This window comes from Oncorhynchus keta, chromosome 2 (assembly GCF_023373465.1).
Source record: "Oncorhynchus keta strain PuntledgeMale-10-30-2019 chromosome 2, Oket_V2, whole genome shotgun sequence".
NCBI classification, from domain to species: Eukaryota; Metazoa; Chordata; class Actinopteri; order Salmoniformes; family Salmonidae; genus Oncorhynchus; species Oncorhynchus keta.
The window spans coordinates 22,265,398-22,293,128 of record NC_068422.1 but is presented as its reverse complement, the minus strand read 5'-3'; the positions used below and the strand labels follow the sequence as shown (position 1 = coordinate 22,293,128).

The 27,731-nt window shown below is 42.6% G+C and overlaps 1 protein-coding gene across 1 annotated transcript; it reads left to right on the top strand.

Annotated features, from left to right (window-relative positions):
* LOC118397929 (ras-related protein Rab-37-like) lies at positions 1-26,889 on the top strand. The gene is made up of 9 exons (XM_035792784.1): positions 1-406; positions 17,341-17,451; positions 17,578-17,619; positions 17,717-17,783; positions 22,762-22,814; positions 24,912-24,977; positions 25,262-25,318; positions 25,503-25,579; positions 25,713-26,889. The coding sequence occupies exons 1-9, from the start codon at positions 248-250 to the stop codon at positions 25,822-25,824; spliced, it is 744 nt and encodes a 247-aa protein (XP_035648677.1). The 5' UTR covers positions 1-247; the 3' UTR covers positions 25,825-26,889.
* Positions 26,890-27,731: the final 842 nt, after the last annotated feature.

Sequence of the window (27,731 nt, the reverse complement as noted above, 5' to 3'; positions counted from 1 at the left end):
GTAGCTGTATTGTACAGTCAGCCTCCTACATGTCTTACATGTAAGTCATTACAGAGAAAAGCTGTGGGCAACATGCCTGGTATTCGTGTTGGGGGTTTAGTGGTTTCACACAAAGAAAAGTAGGAAGAAGGAGAGAGACAAAGGGAGAGAGAAATAGATAGTTGTCAGGAAATATCTGGCTAATTTTATAAGGGGGCAACATTGATTTTGGCATTGTATCCTGGTCTGCCTTGAGCGCTTCGAGAGGATGGAGACGATGGAGTCCATGGAACCGATATCTGCGCACTACACCACTGCATACCCGGAGATCCACCCCGATAGCGCCTATGGATCTACCGAAGGGGAGGAGAACCATTCACCGTCTGCCCCCCCAGCTCTTTCATACGACGAAGAATTAATGCACAAGGTAGGAGGATGATTGGATTCATGTCTAAATAATATAAAACTATGTTACTTGTTGATTTTCTCATAAGACTAGGCTATACACTCGGTTATCTCTTATTGATTTCAGTCACGTTAAGATAGAACTTGTAATGGTTCAGCTCTTTGATGCCACATCTAAATAACAGTTGTCTTGACCTGGTGGAATAGCACTTTGAATCGTCATTGTGCTCTCCATGGTACTGAAACGCTGGACAGCAGTTGGATAATAGCCCACTGACCATCGCAGCAGGAGAGAGTGTATGACGATGTTTCCAAACCAAAGCAAACACCTGTACTGTGCCCTCCCCGTTCCCGAAGTGTTTCGGTTCGCTGCCAGTACCAGCTCATACCCTGTCCAAATAACCTCACATTAACTAACCAGCCTTCGTGCTGAGTCCACAGCTTCAGCCTGGTCTCATAGACTAGACGTAACATAGTAAATGTAAATCCGGGACACTCAAATGAGTATGATATGTGTAATTACATAAGACAGAAGGTTACTTAAGGCAAAAACTAAAGTAGGGTGGTATAACGCGAATGTCTAAGAACCCAAAGGTAGGGTGACAACATTTAAAATACCCAAATGTGGGACAACAGGACATTGATTCAGTGTTGATCTAACTTTTCTTAACAAGCACCATTGTATTAAGTGAAGTTGCGTAGTGACACTCTGTGCAGAAAATTTGGTGATGCAGAAAGGAGAGACCACATGTGTGGCAGCTTTATGAAAATATTTGGCCAAAGAAACATTTCTGGATAAAGGAGAAACCATGGCTGCCTTCCAAGCAATGGGAACCTCCCCAGAAAGGAGAGACAGGTTAAAAAGGTCAGAGATAGGCGCAAAACAACAAAAAAACACCACCTGCTTAAGGGAAGCATATTTTCCTCCGAGTTGGGCCCCTCTCTTCCTCTCTGGCTGAAATTGAGTACCACAGTATGAGTCATAATACCTATAAAACCTAGCAGTTAAACAAGGAAATGGTTCCATTAGTTTTTCCACCGTTCATTTTTCCATGGGGGATTTTATAATGACTTCATATAAGGTCTGTGCTTTGTGTAGGCTTACCCTGTCTTGATGTTTTGATAACCACGTAAATCTCTCTCGGACAAGGTCACTTTTACCAATATATTTGCCTGTAATTACCCCCCCAAAAAATGAAATGCTTTTTAGCCTCTAATGTGGCTATCATACAGAACTACAGATCCTGTTGCAAGCTTTGAAGTCATCAATCAAGGCAGTGTTGCAGGGAGGGAAAACCTAAACATTTCTCCATGCTAAATCTCAGGATCAAGTAACGTAAACTCACTAACTTTTGTACATCGCCTTGGTCCGTACAATTGACCTTATTTTAGCGCCCCAAAAACATAATACTTCCAGATCAACTGTAATGTCAATACCATTGTAAAGCACAATTTCTCCCCTTTCCAACAGAATCAATTACATGACCCCCACGCTGCCCTTTTCTATATGATTCAAGAAGGCAATCAGCCCCATCGGGTCTTTTTAAAAATGGCGGGTGGGGAAGCGAAACTAATGCGTGATAGTGAGAAGGAGAGATATAAAATTGCTTTTTTTTCACTTGATCTGTCCAACTTATCACCTTATTGCCTCTAATATGTAAATAAAACACTGTAAAGAGTTTATATAATGTGTCATTACATACCTATTTGAATGTTTATATCGCATTTGAATCGGGTTTTTAGGGCGGTGCTAAAGTGATCTTCAGAAGCAAACAGCGGCTTTGAGAATGATGATCGCTTGCAGTGATGATGCAAAAAAATGACTAGGTATCCCCCCTTACCCCCGTCACTGTCCATTTCTTGTTTTTAAATGATGAGCGAAGTGCTACACCTGGTGGAGAGAGATTGTAAGACAGAAATAGTTGCTTTATGCGTGCTGTACGTTACGGCATGACACATCACGATGTAACGGAGGGTCAGTTTTTTCAACTTTTCTCCAATACTATAGAGCCATTACCATGTCGATCAACGCTCGAATAGAAACGTAGTTCACACCCCCGATTTTGAAGTCAACACAGTCGCTACAGTCCCATTAGTTTCCTTTGTAGCCTCATTTGAATGTTGCGGTTGCACACATTTGTACGGAATGGGGTGAGTTTACGTTAGTAAGGAACCTACAAGTAAAGTCAAATATAATAACTGGTAGATATTATAGCCTTTTTGTATTTTCTTGTTTAAATGATTGATATTGTGTACTTATCATGTGCATTGCTGTTTAGCATCTTTCAAATAACCTACCTTAGCATGTTTTATTACTAGAGTAGTTAAAATTACCCTGGCCTTTGTAGCTAACTAGCTAACCTTAGGTCTTTCCGTCGATCAGAAGCAAGGGTGGTTCTGTGCTATGTAACCACGACTCCGGATTGTAACCACTACTCCGATAAGCATGCATGTGTATTTCATCATTTTCCGACCTCTGTAAGAGAGAGGCATCGCTGGAGCCATGTGATAAGGTAAGCCCTGTTTTCTACCTGCTAATAAGCTATTTTGGTTTGGTCAAAGATCTGTAGTTAGCTAGGTGCTTATGAAAATTTTTCTAGATAACCACTGACTGTACTTACGTGTACAACGCACATTACCTTCCTTACAAGTAAAAATAAAACCAGCATTAGCTGGTATAATGACTGTGTTGACCTTTTTATTGACAAGTATTTAGTGAGCTAGCCAGCTAGATAACGTTGGCTCACAGTTTATGTAGTCATACTTTTTCACATTAGCCCACCAAGGAAGGGATATTTAGCTAGCTAGTTAACGTTAACTCATCGTTTGTGTAGTCAGACTTGCCAGGTAATGTTAGGCCATCACCATGGCAAGGATAGTTGATTAACTAGCATGTCACCACTTAGAAAAGTCTGACTACACGAACAGTGAGCTAATGTTAACTAGCTAGCTAGCTAAATATCACCTGGTGGGCCAGCTCGTTAGGCACCTTAGTTGGCTAGTTAGCGACATTAGCTAAAGTTAGCTAGCTACCTTACATAGGACTTGTGGGCTCAATGTTTTCCCATACAAAACACAGAAACGGTTTTGTTCCACGAGTGCATCTGTTGTTCTTGACTATTCAAAAAATCCTGTGAAGTAAGTTAGACATGTTAACTGGGATGTAAATTAAGCTATCCCGAGGCTAGTACTTTTCAAACTGGCCCAGTAGAAAATGTGCCAAACTAGCCTGACACAGCAGTGAAAATGTGCCTTTGCAAACATCGTATGCCACAGATTTGGACCTAAATGTTACCCGGGCTAGTAAAAATCGTGGTCTGCTGGCCAATGCCCAAAATCCTTATATTCCATCCATGCATGCCAGTCCCTTTCAGACAATCCCCCTGCCGATCCCTGTTGGTCCTCCTCAGTGACCTCACAGCTGAAGGTTTAAACATTCTTTTGAGAAGTCTGTTGCTTATGGTATTTAAATATAAATGTTACCATTTTAGAAATCAACCTATCTAGCTAGTAAAAGTAACTTTTGTTTGTCTTTCAGACTGGCAGACTGGAAACCCAGTGACAGCACTTGGGTCTGCAGTTGCCATTTTCAGTTGGGATAGAGAAATGGCCCTGTGTTTTACAGAAAAGGTAGCTCATCCACCGTGCCAGAAGAGGAACATCCAGACACATTCACCATGGCAGACAATGAAGTTCCAGGCCCCTCGGTCGCTGAATATGTAGGAGACTGCTGTCTGCACAGTTGCAGAATGCTCTCACTGAGGTACATCTTGAGGAAACATTAGCACAGTTGAAGGTTCTACAGGAGAATCAGCTGTATACCTGCAAACGGTATTCAGCATCACAGCTGTCTGATAAAATACTTAGGGTGGAAACAGAACTTCCAGACAAAGGCATGTTCAACATCGTTGTTGAATACTTTGATGGTTGCAAGGACTGCGTTGTCTACTTTCCCAAGTGGAGGGTTAAGGTGCTGTCATTTGAGGATCAAGTGTTTATGGCGCTTTGAAGTTGTGTCACAGCTACACCAACTTGCACCTGGCTCAATTATTCCGTTGTAGTGCAAGCACTGTCAGCAATGTTACCATCAGTTTAATTCACGTGACTCACAAGCTTGTTTTCATTATGAACATGAAGACTGCTCCAAGTCGGGTGAAGAACCAAACGTGCTTGCCTGCGTCTTTTCAGGGGTCGAGCAGAAACTGCAGGATGGTCATTGACTGTACTGATAAAATATAACCTATTCTGGGAGGAGCCTAGTGTGTGTGTCTGAACAATGTGGAATATTTTTGGACCATTGGATTGGAATAAAACCTCAAAAACATATTTGTGTGCTAAAACTATTTACAAGATACTTACAAATGTTCACTGTTGCAGTGCCAACTTTGGATACATGTGGTCCTTGAAGAACTCCTCTAGTCCAGCAATCCTAGTCTGCCAGAGGTCATCACGCTGGATGGTGATGGAAGCTTTGGTGGTCCACAAAACGAAGAAGCAAGTGTCCCTTCCAGTGATGTGGAGCTTCCCTTTCGACCTGGTGCCAGTAAAGATGGTCTCCATGTAGGCTGTAAGACCCTCCTCCTCCTGGATATAGAAATCCTTCGAACCATCCGGTGAGACACTCAGGATCCCAGACCAAAAACCCTGTGACCAAAAACCCTGACTCCTGCACATCCATCCCTGTAGCCATTTTGAATGCCTTGATGCCCCCCTCTTCATTATCTGTACCCCACTTTACAGACAACACCCCATCCAATGACTGTGATCTGAGGACTCTTTTTAGCAGCGATGGAGTAACTGGCAGCCAACCTCCCTCTTCTTATGGTGTACCAGTTTGGTTTGGTGCGCTGTCCTACAGTTGCCTGCCGTAGAGCCTCCTGCAGCTCCACCGACAGTGCCATGCCAGCCAGCGTCCAGTACAGACAAGGGGTACAGGGAGGGTAGCGGTTGTTCTGGCTCAGGTTCAAGGAGACATGCCATTTCACTAAACCTGCCCCGGAGACGGTTCCTTAGCTTGTACTTTTCGGCCGGCTGCAGGTCCTCAACTGACTGCACCTGGTTGGGCACAGCTGGCTTCCTCCACTCGCATTCCACATCCGTACAGCCGATATTGTGAACCGCAAAAATAGCCAATGCAGCTGTTTTGCTACACTTATGAGCTCCACGAGGGCATTTGCATGTGGCAGAGAGAATCCCTTGGTCACCTATAGAGACCTGCCAAGAGGAAGGATGTTAAGTGCCACATGCCTTTCAATACATGACTTTGAACACCTCAAAATACATTTGTTGTAAGAAATGTGCTATATAAATAATTTCATAGTTTCATTTGATTGATGACATTAAAGTTGTAGAATATTTAATTAACGGTCATTTTCACATGAGGACAAGTGCAGTTTTTCCATAAACGTTTAATTGATAACTTGGCATTTTATCACTTGACATATCACTCATACAGTTTGAAAGATCCTATAAATCAAGACAGTGTGAATGCATGTGCCACTCTGAATAAATAAATACTGTGCCTTTGAAGATTTGTCTCTGGTCATGTGACTACAATACAGGATGGATGTCTTAACAATGTCAATCATTCTGAATGTCAATAGATTTTTAGATTCATTTTCATGAATGACAACATTCTAGAACTGAGTTATCCCTGATCTGAGTCTGGTATCCGGGGTAATTTGGTAAATGATTATATCATTGATTAGGTATCTCTTTCCTTGTAGACACTAGATAAACTTTATTCCTCATGCTGGTCCTGACCAAACCGGTAAGTTTCCCCTCACTATAGCTGCACTTCTCCACAATGCCATACTTATAGTGGTCTTCTCCCCTTTTAATAGCTCTTATGTACATTCTTGAAAAATATCATAAGGTCTGAACTTGACACTAAAGTTGACATACCGAACAAACAATTATCTAGGCTAAGTAAAATAAAATGTTTTTTTTATCTATTGCTTTGCTAACTTGCTAGCTAAAGTGTAGTCTGTGACTAGCTAAGACAGAGAAACCAGACGGAAGAAGTTCAACACTTTATTCAATTAATTTGAATACAGCACATGGATTCATCATGGATTGGGCACAGGACTCTGATCGCGCTGGTTAATAGTAGCTGACGATGTCAGCTAGAGATGAAATGCAGGAGCTTCCTGCAGCAATTTGTAGTTTTGCTGAGGTCTTCTCTGTTGCTAAACTCAGCAAAAAAAAAGAAATGTCCCTTTTCCAGGACGCTGTCTTTCAAAGATAATGAGTAAAAATCCAAATAACTTCACAGATCTTCATTGTAAAGTGTTTAAACACTGTTCCCCATGCTTGTTCAATGAACCATAAACAATTAATGAACATGCACCTGTGGAACGGTCATTAAGACACTAACAGCTTACAGATGGTAGGCAATTAAGGTCACAGTTATGAAAACTTAGGACACTAAAGAGGCCTTTCTACTGACTAAAAACACCAAAAGAAAAGATGCCCAGGGTCCTTGCTCATCTGCGTGAGCATGCCTTAGGCATGCTGCAAGGAGTCATGAGGACTGCAGATGTGGCCAGGGCAATGAATTGAAATGTCCGTACTGTGAGACGCCTAAGACAGCGCTACAGGGAGACAGGACGGAGAGCTCATCGTCCTCGCAGTGGCAGACCACGTGTAACAATACCTGCGCAGGATCGGTACATCCGAATATCACACCTGGGGACAAGTTCAGCCTGGCAACAACTGCAACACCAGGAACGCACAATCCCTCCATCAGTGCTCAGACTGTCCGCAATAGGCTGAGAGAGGCTGGACTGAGGGCTTGTAGGCCTGTTGTAAGGCAGGTCCTCACCAGACATCACCGGCAACAACGTTGCCTATGGTCACGAACCCATCGACGCTGGACCGAGCAGGACTGGAAAAAGTGCTCTTCACTGACGAATAGCGGTTTTGTCTCACCAAGGATGATGGTCAGATTCGCGTTTATCGTTGAAGGAATGAGCGTTACACTGAGGCCTGCACTCTGGAGCGGAATCAATTTGGAGGTGGAGGGTCCGTCATGGTCTGGGGAAGGTGTGTCACAGCATCATCGGACTGAGCTTGTTGTCATTGCAGGCAATCTCAAAGCTGTGTGTTACAGGGTATCCTCCTCCCTCATGTGGTACCCTTCCAGCGGGCTCATCCTGACATGACCCCCCAGCATGACAATGCCAGCAGCCATACTGTTCATTGTGTGCGTGATTTCCTTCAAGACAGGAATGTCAGTCTTCTGCCATGGCCAGCGAAGAGCCCGGATCTCAATCCCATTGAGCACGCCTGGAACCTGTTAGATCGGAGGCTGAGGGCTAGGAGGTGCCTTGGTGGGGAAGTGGGGTAACACCTCACAGCAGCAACTAGTAAATCTGGTGCAGTCCACGAGGAAGAGATGCACTGCAGTATTTAATGCAGCTGGTGGCCACACCAGATACTGACTGTTACTTTTGATTTTGACCCCCTTTGTTCAGGGACACATTTTTCAATTTCTGTTAGTCACATGTCTGTGGATTTGTTCAGTTTATGTCTCAGTTGTTGAATCTTATGTTCATACAAATATTTACACATGTTAAGTTTTCTGAAAATAAACGCAGTTGACAGTGAGAGGACGTTTCTTTTTTTGCTGAGTTTATTTAGGATTTAGCATTTGTTTTAGGTAATTGAGGCGAATATATTGATATAATTCCCCTAGTCCGAGAAAGAATTACACGGTTATCAAAATGTCACGCCAAGGTAAGCCTACACCAAATACACACTTAATTTGAAGTGTTTGTAAAATGAATGGTGAAAAAACTATTGGAACCATTTCCGTGTTTGACCGCTAGGTTTTGTGGGTATTATGACGTGTCCACTCTGGGGGACTCTTTAGGCTGAAATGATTTGAGAAATGTGATTGGTTGACGATAGGCCTATGACATTGACCTACGTCTCGTCTTGTGCAGAATATCAGATCTCAATAACAATTGGAGAAGTGTTTAACATCACCATGGCTACCACATCCTTATGATATAGGATTGTTTAGCTGTGGGACAAAGGACCAAATGCATGACTGTTCCGCACAATCCGAGACATGTGGTCACCCTGTCCAAACTTTTCATGTTTCATCACAGACAACTTTAGCATTTTAGCAAATTAGGAACTTTGTAACTACTTACAATTTTTTAACAACTTTGCAACTACTTAGCATGTTAACTAACCCTTTCCCTAACCCAGGGCCTTGGGATCCCACAGGGTGCACATTTTGGTTTTTGCCCTAGCACTACACACCTGATTAAAACAATCAACTAATCAAGCTTTGTAGTGTTAAGGCAAATACCAAAACATGCACCATTTTGGGTCCTGAGGACCAAGTTTGGGAAATGCTGCCCTAACCCTGACGTTTGCCCTTTGCCCTTTGACCTAACTCCTAACCTTAACCCCTAACCCCTAGCCTAGCTAACGTTAGCCACTTAGCTAACGTTAGCCACTTAGCTAACGTTAGCCACTTAGCTAACGTTAGCCACTTAGCTAACGTTAGCCACTTAGCTAACGTTAGCCACTTAGCTAACGTTAGCCACTTAGCTAACGTTAGCCAGTTAGCTAACATTAGCCAGCTAGCTAACATTAGCTACATCAAATTGGAATTCGTAGCCTATCATACGTTTTGCAAATGTATAACATGTACAAATTGCAATTCGTAACATATTGTACAAATTGCAATTCGTAACATATTGTACGAATTGCAATTCGTTACATATCATACGAAATGGATGATGGACATCCACAAATTAATACATACCATACAGAACCTAACATATCACACTAATTGGAGTTCCCGGATTTACATATACTATGTTACTTCTACACCTAAGCCCAGGTTGACAGCTTTGAAAGTACTGCAGTTCACTTTACTTAAATATGCAGTTTGCAAAGACTACAGTTCAATCCAGTTGAATTGGCTGCTACAGTTGCATCAATTAAGTTTGTTTCTCTTGGGATAGGCCTGGCTACATTTCATTATATTTTATCAGTCGTCTGGACTGGCCTAGTTCTTTTCACTGTTGTGCCGCTCCATTAGTACTCTATATAGGTCAGAGTAGGGCACCACTGCACTGCTTTAATTTCTATCTGAAATCAGGGGCAGGGAAGGAGCCCATTGATAAAAAGGTTTGTAGTACAAACCAATGGCTGAATGACCGTAGACTTGGAGTCATCAGTGTGTTTTAGATCTCTCTACACAATGCTAAAGAAGGATTGTAGTTGTCAGTCCCTTCTGTAGTAATGGTCCTATAGCTTTCTAATTAGTCTGAATGACCTTATTGATAGCACTCTCTACAAGCCCCGACGGACGGACACACACACGCACACACACACACACACACACACACACACACACACACACACACACACACACACACACACACACACACACACACACACACACACACACACACACACACACACACACACACACACACACACACACACACACACACACACACACACACACACACACACACACACACACACACACACACACACACACACACACACACACACACACACACACACACACACACACAGGTCTGAACTGTTTGTTTTACTTATGATCTTGGAGGCAGAAGTAATATGTTTCAGTACAACAACCTGCTCCATAAAGACATCTGTGTTTTAACCCTCTCTGTGACTCAGCCTTCACACTGACTCATCACCTACTTCCAGATCTGTGCCTACAGTAAAGGTCCATTGCATATTTGACAGGATTGAACAATTCCCAACCAACCTTACAGCCCTTATCCCCTGTGTACCTGTGGCGATCTGACTGGGTTGGTATTGGCCATATAGAGAATATTCCACCTAGCCTATCAGTGCAGAAGGAATCATGTTCTCTGATGTAAGACAACGGGGTCCTCCCAGAGCGCTAAGAACCTTGGCGTGATCCTGGACAACACCCTGTCGTTCTCAACTAACATCAAGGCGGTGGCCCGTTCCTGTAGGTTCATGCTCTACAACATCCGCAGAGTACGACCCTGCCTCACACAGGAAGCGGCGCAGGTCCTAATCCAGGCACTTGTCATCTCCCGTCTGGATTACTGCAACTCGCTGTTGGCTGGGCTCCCTGCCTGTGCCATTAAACCCCTACAACTCATCCAGAACGCCGCAGCCCGTCTGGTGTTCAACCTTCCCAAGTTCTCTCACGTCACCCCGCTCCTCCGCTCTCTCCACTGGCTTCCAGTTGAAGCTCGCATCCGCTACAAGACCATGGTGCTTGCCTACGGAGCTGTGAGGGGAACGGCACCTCAGTACCTCCAGGCTCTGATCAGGCCCTACACCCAAACAAGGACACTGCGTTCATCCACCTCTGGCCTGCTCGCCTCCCTACCACTGAGGAAGTACAGTTCCCGCTCAGCCCAGTCAAAACTGTTCGCTGCTCTGGCCCCCAATGGTGGAACAAACTCCCTCACGACGCCAGGACAGCGGAGTCAATCACCACCTTCCGGAGACACCTGAAATCCCACCTCTTTAAGGAATACCTAGGATAGGATAAAGTAATCCTTCTCACCCCCCTTAAAAGATTTAGATGCACTATTGTAAAGTGGCTGTTCCACTGGATGTCATAAGGTGAATGCACCAATTTGTAAGTTGCTCTGGATAAGAGCGTCTGCTAAATGACTTAAATGTAATGTAAATGTAATGTAAATGGGGTGGGTGATGACAACTCAGGCCACAGACAGGACACTTAGGGAATATGTGTGTGTTTGTATGTGTGTGTTTGTGTGTGTGTATGTATACAGTGCATTTGGAAACTATTTAGACCCCTTGACTTTTTCCAAATTTTGTTACTTTACAGCCTTATTCTAAAATCGATTAAATATATTTTTTCTCGTCAATCTACACACAATACCACATAATGACAAAGCAAAAACAGGTTTTTAGAAATGTTTGAAAAAAATGAAAAAAAAAGATATATCAAATTTACTTAAAGTATTCAGACCCTTTATTCAGTATTTTGTTGAAGCATCTTTGTTTGCGATTACAGCCTCGAGTCTGCTTGGGTGTGACGATACAATCTTGGCAGACCTGTATTTGGGGAGTTTTTCCCATTCTTCTCTGCAGATCCTCTCAAGCTCTGTCAGGTTGGATGGGGAAGGTCGCTGCACAGCTATTTTCAGGACACTCCAGAGATATTTAGATCGGGTTCAAGTCCGGGCTCTGGCTGGGCTGCTCAAGGACATTCAGAGACTTGTCCCAAAGCCACTCTTGCGTTGTATTGGCCCTGTGTTTAGGGTCATGTCCTGTTGGAAGGTGAATTGTCGCACCCCCAGTCTGAGCGCTCTTCCTCTTTCCCTCGATCCTGACTGGTCTCCCACTCAATGCTTCTGAAAAACTTCCACACAGCATGATGCTGCCACCACCATGCTTCACCGTAGGGATGGTGTCAGGTTTCCTCTAGACGTGATGCTTGGCAATCAGGCCAAGGAGTTCAATCTTGGTTTCATCAGACCAGATAATCTTGTTTCTGATGGTCTGACAGTCCTTCAGGTGCCTTTTGGCAAACTCCAAGCAGGCTGTCATGTGCCTTTTGCTGAGGAGTGGCTTCCATCTGGCCGCTATACCATAAAGGCCTGATTGGTGAAGTGCTGCAGAGATGATTGTTCTTCTGGAAGGTTCTCCCATCTCCATAGAGGAACTCTGGAGCTCTGTCAGAGTGACCATTGGGTTCTTGGTCACCTCCCCGACCAAGGCCTTTCTCCCCCGATTGCTCAGTTTGGATGGGAGACCAGGTCCAAACTTCTTCCATTTAAGAATGATGGAGGCCATTGTGTTCTTGGGGACCTTCAATGCAGCAGAATGGTTTTGGTATCATTCCCCAGATCTGTGCCTCAACACAGTTCTGTCTCGGAGCTTTACGGACAATTCCTTCGACCTCATGGCTTTTTTTGTGCTCTGACATGCACTGTCAACTATGGGACCTTATATGGACAGGTCTGTGCCTTTTGAAATCATATCCAATCAATTGAATTTACCACAAGTGGACTCCAATCAAGTTGTAGAAACATCTCAAGGATGATCAATGGAAACAGGATGTACCTGACATCAATTTTGAGTCTCATAGCAAAGGGTCTGAATACTTATGTAAATAAGGTATTTCTGTTTTTTTATAATACGTGTGCAAAATGTCTAAAAACATGCTTTCATTTACATTTACATTTACATTTAAGTCATTTAGCAGACGCTCTTATCCAGAGCGACTTACAAATTGGTGCATTCACCTTATGACATCCAGTGGACCAGCCACTTTACAATAGTGCATCTAAATCTTTTAGGGGGGTGAGAAGGATTACTTATCCTATCCTAGGTATTCCTTAAAGAGGTGGGGTTTCAGGTGTCTCCGGAAGGTGGTGATTGACTCCGCTGTCCTGGCGTCGTGAGGGAGTTTGTTCCACCATTGGGGGGCCAGAGCAGCGAACAGTTTCGACTGGGCTGAGCGGGAACTGTACTTCCTCAGTGGTAGGGAGGCGAGCAGGCCAGCAGCAGCAGGCCAGAGGTGGATGAACCTCTGTAACCTTTGTAATTATGGGGTATTGTGTGTAGATTGATGAGAATAAAATATAATGTAATCAATCTTAGGATAAGGCTATAACAAAATGTGGAAAAAGGGAAGGGGTCTGAATACTTTCAGAATGCACTGTATGTGTGTGAGTTAATGGCGGACACTCACAGCCTCCTAACAAGCTCCTCATTAACCACAGAGATAAAGAACCATAAGTGCTTGGAGAGCGGATATATCATCGTGTTGGACACGCACACACACACACACACACACACACACACACACACACACACACACACACACACACACACACACACACACACACACACACACACACACACACACACACACACACACACACACACACACACACACACACACACACACACACACACACACACACACACACACACACACACACACACACACACACACACACACACACACACACACACACACACACACACTCTTCCTGTGTCTTCCACTGGTCCGTGACGAATTTCCCAAACATTTGCATCTGTTCCAGCTAATTGCATCTGAGTCACCGGGGGGATATAATGCTCCATTTCCAGCAAACCCCATGTTACCACAGAAAAGCTTTGCTCATAATCCCCAACAGACTTATTGCGTCTTCTTCCCCTCACAATACTCCCCCTTCCCTCCTTTCCTGTCGGCTTCCCCTCAATGATGTAACATGACTAGAGGTGGGTATATTATTTAAATTACCAGTAAACCGCCAGAATTTTGGTATCTTTCAAGGATTTATGTATCTAGTGGCCCTTTTGGGTACTTCAGATGATCATAGGTGTCTGTACTGTAAGTATCTCTGGTCCTCTGTGTGGCCTTATCACATGTAAAATATATGAAATAATTAAACAAGATAATTAAAAATATTAAGTTACAAAGCTGTAAAATATGATCCTAAATATAAACCATCAACTTAGTGAATATTAGTGAATAGTGAATACATTGGTGTTTAATATGAAGGTTTCAGCATTAAATATACAGTACCAGTTTGGACATACCTACTCATTCAATTGTAGAATAATAGTGAAGACATCAAAACTATGAAATAATACAAATGGAATCATGTAGTAACCAAAAAAGTGTTAAACAAATGTTATTTCATATTTGAGATTCTTCAAAGTAGCCACCCTTTGCCTTGATGACAGCTTTGCACACTCTTGACATTCTCTAAACCAGCTTCATGATGTAGTCACCTGGAATGCATTTAAATTAACAGGTGTGCCTTGTTAAAAATTCATTTGTGGAATTTCTTTCCTTCTTAATGCATTTGCGCCAATCAATTGTGTTGTGACAAGGCAGGGTGGGTGTACAGAAGATAGCCTTATTTGGTAAAAGACCAAGTCCATATTATGGCAAGAACCGCTCAAATAAGCAAAGGGAAAAGACAGTCCATCATTACTTTAAGACACGAAGGTCAGTCAATGCGGAACATTTCAAGAACTTTTAAAGTTTCTTCAAGTGCAGTTGCAAAACCATCAAGCATATGACTGTCTTGGTGTGTTTGGACCGTTCTAGTTTGTTGGTGATGTGGACACCAAGGAACTAGTAGTACCACTACTGCCCTCAACCTACTCGAGTAAAAGTATAGATACCTTAATAGAAAGTTACTCAAGTAAAAGTGAAAGTCACCCAGTAAAATCTTACTTGAGTAAAAGTCTAAAAGTATTTGGTTCTAAATATATTAAGTATCAAAAGTAAATGTAATTGCTAAAATATACTTAAGTATCAAAAGTAAAAGTATTCCATATATTATATATTATATATATTATATATTATCCATATATAAAAGTATTCCATATATTCAGCAAAGTAGACAGCACCATTTTCTTGTTTGGAAAATGTACAGATAACCAGGGGTACACTCCAACACTCAGACATAATTTGCAAGCGATGCATTTGTGTTTAGTGAGTCTGCCAGATCAGGGGCATCAGGGATTGGACCATTTTCCTGACCTGCTGCGCATTCAACATGTAATGAGTACTTTTGGGTGTCAGGGAAATGTATGGAGTAAAAAGTACATGATTTTCTTTAGGAATGTAGTGAAGTAAAAGTAAAAGTTGTCAAAAATATAAATAGTAAAGTAAAGTACAGATACCCCAATACTTTACAACACTGCCAAAGTTACAATAGATTGCTATAGATTTTCTGTTAATTACCAAAATTATTAAACATTCCAGAAACTTTGGTAATTACCGGTAGCTTTGCAACCCTAAACAATGACTAATCCCATATTACCCAGTGGAGGCTGCTAAGGGGAGAACGGCTCATAATAAAGTCCGGAACAGAGCAAATGTAATGGCATGAAACACCTATGAACCATATTTTTGATGTATATGATTCTACTGGTTCCACCCCAGTCATTACCACGAGCCCATCCTCCCCAATTAAGGTACCACATAAACGCTATCACACTTATTGCACCCTCCTCTCCCAACTCCCCATACTCCTCCATCCATCCATCCATCCTTCCATCCTTCCCCATTCTCCCCACTTCCCTCCCCAAACTCCCCTCCTCCCTCCCCAAACTCCCCTCCTCCCTCCCCATACTCCCTCCACCCCTCCTTCCCTTGCTGCTTCCCTCAGTGATGTAACATGGTCTGTGTGATATCAGTGGAGATGTAGGAGAGGAGACAGATGCATTACATTTGGATGAGGTTTAGATTAAATAGTAATTTAGCTGTCAGTCTGTTGGCAGGGGATCTGTGGTACAGCTTTATCCATAGGGCTGTGTGTCAATGACAGCTTGTAAGTAAGCATTTGGCTGGACCTGTTTTATCCTGTCTATGCAACACATATACTTTTATTTGATTTGAACCCTGGTGTGCTACCAAAATGGGTGGGCATATTACGCAAATGTCTACCAACCCAAAGGCTGTGAGTTCAAATCTCATCATGGACAATTTTAGCTAATTAGCAACTTTTCAACTACTTACTACTTTTTAGCTACTTTGTAACTAAACTCGGCAAAAAATGAAATGTCCTCTCACTGTCAACTGCATATTTTCAGCAAACTTTTACATGTGTAAATATTTGTATGAACATAACAAGATTCAACAACTTAGACAAACTGAACAAGTTCCACAGACATGTGACTAAATTGAATAATGTGTCCCTGAACAAAAGAGGGGGGGGGGTAGTCAGTATCGGAAGTGTGCCTCCATCTGCATTAGATACTGTAGTGCATCTCTTCCTCATGGATTGCACCAGATTTGCTAGTTCTTGCTGTGAGATGTTACCCAACTCTTCCACCAAGGCACCTGCAAATTCCCGGACATTTCTGGGGGGAATTTGTTTTGAAAAAAATGTATTTCACATTTATTTAACCAGGTAGGCCAGTTGAGAACAAGTTCTCAATTACAACTGCGACCTGGCCAAGATAAAACAAAGCAGTGTGACAAAAACAACAACACAGAGTTACAGATGGGAATAAACAAACGTACAGTCAATAACACAATAGAAAAATCTATATACAGTGTGTGCAAATGTAGTAAGATTCGGGAAGAATGGTCCTAGCCCTCACCCTCCGATCCAACAGGTCCCAGACGTGCTCATTGGGATTGAGATCTGGGCTCTTCGCTGGCCATGGCAGAACACTGACATTCCTGTCTTGCAGGAAATCACGCACAGAACGAGCAGTATGGCTGGTGACATTGTCAGGATGAGCCTGCAGGAAGGGTACCACATGAGGGAGGAGGATGCCTTCCCTGTAACACACAGCGTTGAGATTGCCTGCATTCACTGTACTACCCGGAGCTTAATAATAATTTAATTTGTTAATAGCCAAGATGAAATAACCCAAAGAACCAATTTGAAATTGCAGCTCAAATAGCCAATCCCAGTATTGTTATATTTCTATTCGCATCTCCCGTCCCAATTTCCTTATCTCATAGAGCCGTCTGTCAAAATACATTTTAAAAAGCCTAATTTTCCTCACAGCTTTACATTTAATTTCTACATGTCTGTCTGTGTGCGTCTTAAATCCCATGGAAGCCGAGTTCAAAGACACTCTCTCAAAGTTGAGTCAGAGCTTTCTGAATCTGCTTCAATGCTTCTACACTCAGTTACAGTCTATAATCCTGTGTGTCTCTGTTGAGTAAGATACTTAGCTGTGTCTGCAGGAAGAGATCATTGATTCACCTAAGCCCGTTCAGTTTGTGAGTCATCTTCTATCTTCTCACCCTTGTAGGAAGATAGGAGAGACTGTGCTGTGTAAACATATCCACATTCTGCACATACATACAGTCAAGCACAGGCTGACACACACACAAACATGATATGAATGGGCACTGTTGCACATATAGATACACGCACACACGTTCTCACTCATGTTTGCACACACAAATAGACACACACATGTAGATTATTGTCTTGTTATGTGTGTTGTTGGCAGACTATCCTGGTGGGGGATAGTGGAGTGGGTAAGACGTCTCTTCTGGTCCAGTTTGACCAGGGCAAGTTCATCCCTGGATCCTTCTCTGCTACTGTTGGCATCTGCTTCACGGTGAGTGAGTGAGTGAGTGAGTGAGTGAGTGAGGGAGGGAGGGAGGGAGGGAGGGAATGTGTGAGAGAGAGTGAGTGTGTGAGTGAATGTAATCAATCAATCGCCCCTCTTATCTCATCTCCTCAGAACAAGGTGGTGACTGTAGACAACGTGAAGGTAAAACTACAGGTAAGTCAATCTGAATGAATACCTGTTCAAATATTTTTTTGTTGCACAGAAAGGGGGATTTATTTTAATATGGTGTATTCTTTCCTCTTCATGTCAGATATGGGACACTGCAGGCCAGGAGCGGTTCAGGAGTGTGACACATGCCTATTACAGGGACGCCCATGGTAAAACAGTCTTGACACATGTCTATTACAGGGACGCCCATGGTAAAACAGTCTTGACACATGCCTATTACAGGGACGCCCATGGTAAAACAGTCTTCACACATGCCTATTACAGGGACGCCCATGGTAAAACAGTCTTGACACATGCCTATTACAGGGACGCCCATGGTAAAACAATCTTCACACATGCCAATTACAGGGACGCCCATGGTAAAACAGTCTTGACACATGCCTATTACAGGGACGCCCATGGTAAAACAGTCTTGACACATGCCTATTACAGGGACGCCCATGGTAAAACAGTCTTGACACATGCCTATTACAGGGACGCCCATGGTAAAACAGTCTTGACACATGCCTATTACAGGGACGCCCATGGTAAAACAGTCTTGACACATGCCTATTACAGGGACGCCCATGGTAAAACAGTCTTGACACACATGCCTATTACAGGGACGCCCATGGTAAAACAGTCTTGACACATGCCTATTACAGGGACGCCCATGGTAAAACAGTCTTGACACACATGCCTATTACAGGGACGCCCATGGTAAAACAGTCTTGACACATGCCTATTACAGGGACGCCCATGGTAAAACAATCTTCACACATGCCTATTACAGGGACGCCCATGGTAAAACAGTCTTCACACATGCCTATTACAGGGACGCCCATGGTAAAACAGTCTTGACACATGCCTATTACAGGGACGCCCATGGTAAAACAATCTTCACACATGCCTATTACAGGGACGCCCATGGTAAAACAGTCTTGACACATGCCTATTACAGGGACGCCAATGGTAAAACAGTCTTGACACATGCCTATTACAGGGACGCCCATGGTAAAACAATCTTCACACATGCCTATTACAGGGACGCCCATGGTAAAACAGTCTTGACACATGCCTATTACAGGGACGCCCATGGTAAAACAGTCTTGACACATGCCTATTACAGGGACGCCCATGGTAAAACAATCTTCACACATGCCTATTACAGGGACGCCCATGGTAAAACAGTCTTCACACATGCCTATTACAGGGACGCCCATGGTAAAACAGTCTTGACACATGCCTATTACAGGGACGCCCATGGTAAAACAATCTTCACACATGCCTATTACAGGGACGCCCATGGTAAAACAGTCTTGACACATGCCTATTACAGGGACGCCCATGGTAAAACAGTCTTGACACATGCCTATTACAGGGACGCCCATGGTAAAACAGTCTTGACACATGCCTATTACAGGGACGCCCATGGTAAAACAGTCTTGACACATGCCTATTACAGGGACGCCCATGGTAAAACAGTCTTGACACATGCCTATTACAGGGACGCCCATGGTAAAACAGTCTTGACACATGCCTATTACAGGGACGCCCATGGTAAAACAGTCTTGACACATGCCTATTACAGGGACGCCCATGGTAAAACAGTCTTGACACATGCCTATTACAGGGACGCCCATGGTAAAACAGTCTTGACACATGCCTATTACAGGGACGCCCATGGTAAAACAATCTTCACACATGCCTATTACAGGGACGCCCAAGGTAAAACAGTCTTGACACATGCCTATTACAGGGACGCCCATGGTAAAACAGTCTTGACACATGCCTATTACAGGGACGCCCATGGTAAAACAGTCTTGACACATGCCTATTACAGGGACGCCCATGGTAAAACAGTCTTGACACATGCCTATTACAGGGACGCCAATGGTAAAACAGTCTTCACACATGCCTATTACAGGGACGCCCATGGTAAAACAGTCTTGACACATGTCTATTACAGGGACGCCCATGGCAAAACAGTCTTGACACATGCCTATTACAGGGACGCCCATGGTAAAACAGTCTTGACACATGCCTATTACAGGGACGCCAATGGTAAAACAGTCTTGACACATGCCTATTACAGGGACGCCCATGGTAAAACAGTCTTGACACATGCCTATTACAGGGACGCCCATGGCAAAACAGTCTTCACACATGCCTATACTCTTAGAAGAAAAGGTGCTATCTAGAGGATTCTTACAGGATTCTTCGGCTGTCCCCATAGGAGAACCCTTTGAAGAACCTTTTTTTGGTTGCAGGTAGAACCCTTTTCGGTTCCATGTAGAACCCTTTCTACAGAGGCTTCTACATGGAACCAAAAAGGGTTCTACCTGGAACCAAAAAGGGATATCCTATGGGGACAGCCGAAGAACCCTTTTGGAACACTTTTTTCGAAGAGTGAACTACAGGAAGGCGCAGTAAAACGGCATTGTAGCCTAATGGTTAGAGAGTTGGACTAGTAACCGAAAGGTTGCAAGTTCAAATCCCCGAGCTGACAAGGTCTGTCGTTCTGCCCCTGAACAGGCAGTTAACCCACTGTTCCTAGGCCGTCATTGAAAATAAGAATTTGTTCTTAACTGACTTGCCTAGTAAAATAAAGGTAAAATAAATTTGGGAAAAAAAACAGTCTTGACACATACCTACGTAACAGATGTGATCATACCGTACTTCTTAACTCTCTTGCGTTGTGTTTTTAAAGAAAGGACTGTCCAGCCAGTGGTCCCAGTTGGTGTTTATTCTGACGGTAGACAAAAGAAAGCACATTAGATGTGCAGGACAACAGTATGTTGATGGCTGTAGATTTGGGATTTATGTGTTAGCATGGAAATAACTGTGAATTAGCATGGAGTTAATGTGACCATTACAATTAAATCATGCTAACGAACTTACAGCAATAACATAAAAAGCACATCCCAGGATGCTCCTAATATCTAACAAGTACTGTACATACCACAGGAGGTTGGTGGTGCCTTAATTGGGGAGGATGGGTCCGTGATAATGCCTGGAGCGGAATAAGTGGAATGGTAACAAATATATCAAACACATGGTTTCCACATGTTTGATGCATTTCCCTCCATTTGATTCCATTCGCTCCATTCCAGCCATTATCATGAGCCGTCCTTCCCCTCAGGAGCCTCCTGTGGTACACATACAGTACCAATCAAAAGTTTGAACACGCCTACTCATTCAAGGTTTTCCATGTTTTGAAAACTATTTTCGACATTGTAGAATAATAGTGAAGACATCAAAACTATGAAATAACACATATAGAATCATGTAGTAACCAAAAAAGTGTTAAACCAATCAAAATATATTTTTCAAAGTAGCCACCCTTTGCCTTGATGACAGCTTTGCACACTCTTGGCATTCTCTCAACCAGCTTCACCTGGAATGCTTTTCCAACAGTCTTGAAGGAGTTCCCACAAATTATTCTGAGCACTTGTTGGCTGCTTTTCCTTCACTCAGCGGTCCAACTCATCCCAAACCATCACAATTGGGTTGAGGTCTGTGATTGTGGAGGCCAGGTCATTTCATGCAGCACTCCATCACTCTTCTTCTTTGTCAAATACTCCTTACACAGATTGGAGGTGTGTTGGGTCATTGTCCTGTTGAAAAACAAATGATAGTCCCACTAAGCGCAAACCAGATGGGATGGCGTATCGCTGCAGAATGCTGTGGTAGACATGCTGGTTAAGTGTGCCTTGAATTCTAAATAAATCATCACAGTTTTACGAGCAAAGCACCCCCACACCATCACACCTCCTACTCCATGCTTCACGGGGGAACCACACATGCGGAGATCATCCTTTCACCTACGCTGCATCTCACAAAGACACTGCGGTTGGAACCAAAAATCTCAAATTTGGACTCATCAGACCAAAGGACAGATTTCCACCATTCTAATGTCCATTGCTCATGTTTCCTGGCCCAAGCAAGTCTCTTCTTCTTATTGGTGTCTTTTAGAATTGGTTTCTTTGCAGCATTTCGACCATGAGTTAAGCAAGGCAGTTAACCCACTAGGCCGTCATTGAAAAAAATAATTTGTTCTTACCTGACTGGCCTAGTTAAATAAAGGTAAAATGTAAAAAATATATAATGAATTTATCTTCTGCAGCAGAGGTAACTCTGGGTCTTCCTTTCTTGTGGCGGTCCTCATGAGAGTCAGTTTCATAGCGGTTGATCCTTTTTGACGACTGCACTTGAAGAAAATGTTCAAGTTCTTGAAATTTTCCGGATTGACTGACCTTCATGTCTTAAAATAATGATGAACTGTCCGTACTCTTTGCTTATTTGAGCTGTTCTTGCCATAATATGGACTTAGTCTTTTACCAAATAGGGTTATCTTCTGTATACCACCCCTACCTTGTCACAACACAACTGATTGGCTCAAATGCATTAAGAAGGAAAGAAATTCCACAAATTAACAAGGCACACCTGTTAATTGAAATGCATTCCAAGTGACTACCTCATGAAGTTGGTTGAGAGAATGCCAAGAGTGTGCAAAGCTGTCATCAAGGCAAAGGGTGGCTACTTTGAAGAATCTCAAATATAAATATAGTTTGATTTGTTTAACACTTTTTTGGTTACTACATGATTCCATATGTGCTATTTCATAGTTTTGATGTCTTCACCATTTTTCTACAATGTAGAAAATAGTAAAAATAAAGAAAAGCCCTTGAATGAGTAGATGTTTGCAAACTTTTGACTGGTACTGTATATATAAAGTATATATACATAATAAACTTCTACACATTGTAAATACATAAATAGAATGCACTATTTCAGAACGTGATTTATCGCTTGCATGTCGATATCAGACTGGGAAGAATTTACGATCTCCCCCTATCTGCAAGCATGACCAATGGCAATATACCTAATTGATATGTCAATTTAACCAACCAATAGGAATACACAAACATTGAATACATATTTCTGCAGTGTCAAGTGGATATCACAACAAACCTGTTACACCTTCTACAGGGACACCTACAGTAAAACAGTCTTGTCAAGCCAACAATCTGGCTCTGGATCTCAGCCATAAGGAGATACCTGATTATAACTTTAGTTATTTATATCATATACATTCATCTATTATTCATAGGGCTACATTTCATGTTTTTTCTTTCTTTCTCATAGCCCTACTCCTTTTATATGACATCACCAGCAAATCCTCCTTTGACAACATACGGGTGAGTCTTGGTCTCTGAAGGACACCTCTGCCATTATAATGTCTTTAACTGGTGATGCCCTGCAGAATTGTAATATTATAAAGATGTCCAGTGAGCGTTGTAATGTTGACAAATGACTAATCATACCAATTATGAGGAGGATATTGCCTGAAATGTAAACTGATACCATAAAGTGTTGACATGAACAATGATGTGTGTGTGTATGCATGGTGTGTGTATGTGCATGTGAAAACTAAATGGCAGAGTACCTGCTCGACTACATTGCATCAACCAAAAGTTGTGTTCCACGTCATTGATTGTGCAGTTGGGCACTAGATTACTGTATCATATGTTATTAGCTGATATGTTAAATACAGTGCGTTTGGAAGGTAGTCACATTTTGTTACGTTAAAGCCTTATAAGATTTATTCAACAAAAAAATTCTGCCCCTCATCAATTTACACACAATAGCCCATAATGACAATGCAAAAACAGGTTTTTAGAAATGTTTGCAATTTTAAAAAAACAACTTAACTATCAAATTTACATAAGTATTCAGAACCTTTACTCTGTACTTTGTTGAAGCACCTTTGGCAGCGATTACAGCCTTGAGTCTTCTTGGGTATGACGGTACAAGCTTGGTACACCTGTATTTGGAGAGTTTCTCCCATTCCTCTCTGCAGATCCTCTCAAGCTCTGTCAGGTTGCATGGGGAGCATCGCTGCACAGCTATTTTTAGGTCTCTCCAGAGATGTTCGATCAAGTCTGTGCTCAGGCTGGGCTGCTCAAGGACATTCAGAGACTTGTCCCGAAGCCACTCCTGCGTTGTCTTGTCTGTGTGCTTAGGGTCGTTGTCCTGTTGGAAGGTGAAGATTTGCCCCAGTCTGAGGTCCTGAGTGCTCTGGAGCAGGTTTTCATCAAGGATCTCCCTGTACTTTGCTCCATTCATCTTTCCCTCGATCCTGACTACTCTCGCAGTCCCTGCCACTGAAAAACATCCCCACAGCATGATGCTGCCCCACCAAGCTTCACCGTAGGGATGGTGCCAGGTTTCTTCCAGACGTATCACTTTGGCATTCAGGCCAAAGAGTTCAATCTTGGTTTCATCAGACCAGAGAATCTTGTTTATCATGGTCTGAGAGTCCTTTAGGTGCCTTTTGGCAAACTCCAAGCAGGCTGTGATGTGCATTTTACTAAGGAGTGGATTCCGTCCAGCCACTCTACCATAAAGCCCTGATTGGTGGAGTGCTACAGGTGGTTGTCCTTCTGGAAGGTTCTCCCATCTCCACAGAGGAACTCTGGAGCTCTGTCAACATCCTGACCAAGGCCCTTCTCCCCCGATTGCTCAGTTTGGCCGGGCAGCCAGCTCTAGGAAGAGCCTTGGTTATTCCAAACTTTTTCCATTTAAGAATGATTGAGGCCACAGTGTTCTTTGGAACTTTCGATGCTGCAGAAATGTTTTGTTACCATTCCCTAGATTTGTGCCTAGACACAATCCTGTCTCGGCACTCTACAGGCAATTCCTTTGACCTCATGGCTTTGTTTTTGCTCTGACATGCACTGTCAACAGTGGGACCTTATATAGACAGGTGTGTGCCTCTCCAAATCATGTCCAATCAATTGAATTTACCACTCCAATCAAGTTGTAGAAACATCTCAAGGATGATCATTGGAAACAGGATGCACCTGAGGTCAATTTGAGTCTCATAGCAGAGTCTGAATAATTCTGTAAATAAGGTATTTCTGTTTTTAATTTTTAATACATTAGCAAATATTTCAAAAAATATGTTTTTGCATTATGTGGTATTGTGTGTAGATTGATGAGGAAAAACGTTTATTTAATCCATTTTAGAATAAGGGTGTAATGTAATAAAATGCTGAAAAAGTCAATGAATCTGAATACTTTCCGAATGCACTATACCTATCCAGGCGAGGTAAAATCTGGCATGCGTCTGCAATGTAGTTGGCCACGAACTCGACCCTAAAGCAATACTCGTTGCTCCCAGTTTACAGGTACTGTAGTATCGTTCGGGTTTCCCACTTGTTACGAACTCAGCATTAGCTGTGTTCCCGCAACCTCCCTTCTTGTCCTCTGATTGGCTGTTTCTCCCTCTGTAGGCGTGGCTTACAGAGATTCATGAGTATGCACAGAGAGAAGTAGTCATCATGTTGCTGGGCAACAAGGTGAGAGGAATGGAAGGAATGGATAGGCCTGAAAAGCTTTTTGTAGTGGAAGAAAAGGAGAAGTATGTTGTTCACCCTACCTCACATAACACCACACACAAATGATTGGACACACTCTCTGACTCACTCAAGCTGGTTATTCTTTCCAGTTATTCAACAGAAATGAGACGTTCAGATAATGCAAGTGCATTGTGTTTTACTCTGTTGACACTGAGATATTTGGCCTATTTGGATATTCTGGCCTTTCTCTTCTCCAATGGTGTGAATCTCTTTTCCCCCTAAAGGCAGACATGGCCAGTGAAAGAGTGATCAGGAGAGACGAAGGAGAGAAGCTGGCCAGGGTGAGCAGCATGGTCACCTGTGAAGTAAATCATGCATTGATGCCAAGAACAGATATGTGCAACATTTACAGTTACGCCAATATGTAGATCCTAATTTCAATTTAGGATTAAGCACACAGTATTCTAAATTGACAATCCAATCCTTACCCAAGTTGAATGTAATAGATCTGTTTTCCTCTCCAAGGAGTATTCTGTTCCTTTCATGGAGACAAGTGCCAAGACTGGGGTGAACGTTGATCTGGCTTTCATTGCAGTGGCAAAGTAAGTGACAACACCCACAATGGCGTCATGGAATTATTATAATAAACAAAATGTCTTCCTTACTTTTTTTGTGCTCATCCTGCCATCCCTTCCTCCATCCATCCATCCATCTATCTTTCTTTCCCTTCTGCAGGGAGCTGAAGCACAGGGCAGTACATGACCAGCAGCCCAACGAGCCCAAGTTCCAGATTCATGAGTACATTGAGTCTCAGAAGGAAAAGTCTGGTTGCTGTAGCTACTTCTGATGCAGATACCTCTTTCTCTCCCCTCTGACTCTATACTCCCCCGATCAGCATCAGCTCTGCCAGGTACAATCAAGGGGAGTGAAGAGGTGCCATCTAAGTAGTACACAGCAAGGAACTTACAGGGAGGGAAGTAAATCAACTAATCAGCTTCGGATGAGTGTGGGAGAATTGGCTTTGAGGTTTTTGTATTTATCTTTTACACAAATACAGAAATGCCATAGAAATATGTTCCCCCTTTTACAAGGAAGAGCTGTCTCAAGATTAACACATTTCCCCTAGGACCATGATACTGTGTTATCATTAAAATGCAGTGCCATGCATGTGTCACAAGGTGGAAAGTGTTGGGTTCTAAGTCTGGGTTGAGCAGGCAGAGTGAAGCAGAGGCAGACAACAAAATAATGTTTTCAAACATTTATTTTCTATGGCATGGTTTTCTCCACATAAATAGCGATCAAAGTTTAAGCATGTTCTCCGTTAAAATTCTTACTTCAATTCCATAATTATTTTCCATACTTCGTAGCATGCTCTTTTACTTTTAACTTTAAAACCCATGCTAGTTACAACCACAGATATACAAACCAAACAAAACAAAAAGGGTCCCAGGAAGTGATAGAGCCCAGGAGGCAGGCGTCTATTTTTTCAAGAGCTCAATTTCAGCTTGACCAAACTCAATTAGCAATGTGCTCTCACCAATCAAAGCCATAACACGTTCCGGCACAACCTGGGACCCACCATGCTTCCAGACAACATTCACTTCCTGTGAGCAGCTGCCTGGAACACAAAAACAAATGGGTTTAAATACAGCATTCAAAAGCATATGATGTGTTAATCAACCAACACAAATGCTTCCATGCAAATAACTCACACCTGCTTTCAGATATATAATAATACAATTTCATAATATTATGCTGCTGAAGTTATTTCAGGTTGTCAATTTTAATATGAACTTGAGTATTTTATTCAGAATATTACAATATGTTATTTACCTGGTCAGTAGTTTCTTGTGAGAATGCCAAATGTTGTATTTGATGTATGCTGCATGAAAATTATATTTTCTAAAATGTTTTGTATTTGTCTCACTTCACTGAGAATATTGTGTGTGTGTGTGTGTGTGTGTGTGTGTGTGTGTGTGTGTGTGTGTGTGTGTGTGTGTGTGTGTGTGTGTGTGTGTGTGTGTGTGTGTGTGTGTGTGTGTGTGTGTGTGTGTGTGTGTGTGTGTGTGTGTGTGTGTGAGAGAGAGAGAGGGAGCGCTCAAAGTTGGTACACACCGCCAGAGGGCAGTGTCTTTTAATTTATGTTCTGTTATTCCCTGAAGGGCTGAAGGCATCATGGTCAAATGTAAAACAATGAATGTAATGTTCTTATATTCACAATTGTGTGCTACATTGAACTTAGAAGGGTTTTATAGTTGACCTATTTTCATGAGATTTGTTTTTATTCTTTCAGGAACAGAGAAACGTGTTATCAGTTTGGATTAAGTCTATGGATGGGGAATCATGAAGAAGCTTTGCATTCACATAAATAACCATAGCCTATCAATGACAGTGTCTATATCATAGAGATCCTATTAAATTAATTATAACAAAGCAACAGCAAACATGTCGTCCCACACAAATGATGCAGCACCCCCTTGGGCCAATCAGTGTAATTTTGTAAATTACAGATCTCTATGTCAAGACGTATTATTCACCTAAGTTTAATCAAAATCGAGCCAGTGGAGTCTGAGATATCGCGTGTGACTAATGTACGTACAGTTGATTACTATGACTCCCCCCCTCCCTTGGGCCCATCTGTGTCATTTTGTAGATGATGGAATTTCATGGCAAGATGCATCATTCACCCAGTCTTGTGGTGTCTGAGATATTGTGTGGGTTAGCTAGACTTATATGCCTGACCATGTATGCCAA

Excerpts from the sequence above, each read along its gene's own strand:
- LOC118397929 (XM_035792784.1), top strand. The coding sequence starts at position 248 with ATGGAGACGATGGAGTCCATGGAACCGATATCTGCGCACTACACCACT. Across the intron at positions 17,784-22,761 it reads CTATTACAGGGACGCCCATG|CCCTACTCCTTTTATATGAC; the intron begins GTAAAACAGTCT and ends TCTTTCTCATAG. Across the intron at positions 25,580-25,712 it reads GCTTTCATTGCAGTGGCAAA|GGAGCTGAAGCACAGGGCAG; the intron begins GTAAGTGACAAC and ends TCCCTTCTGCAG.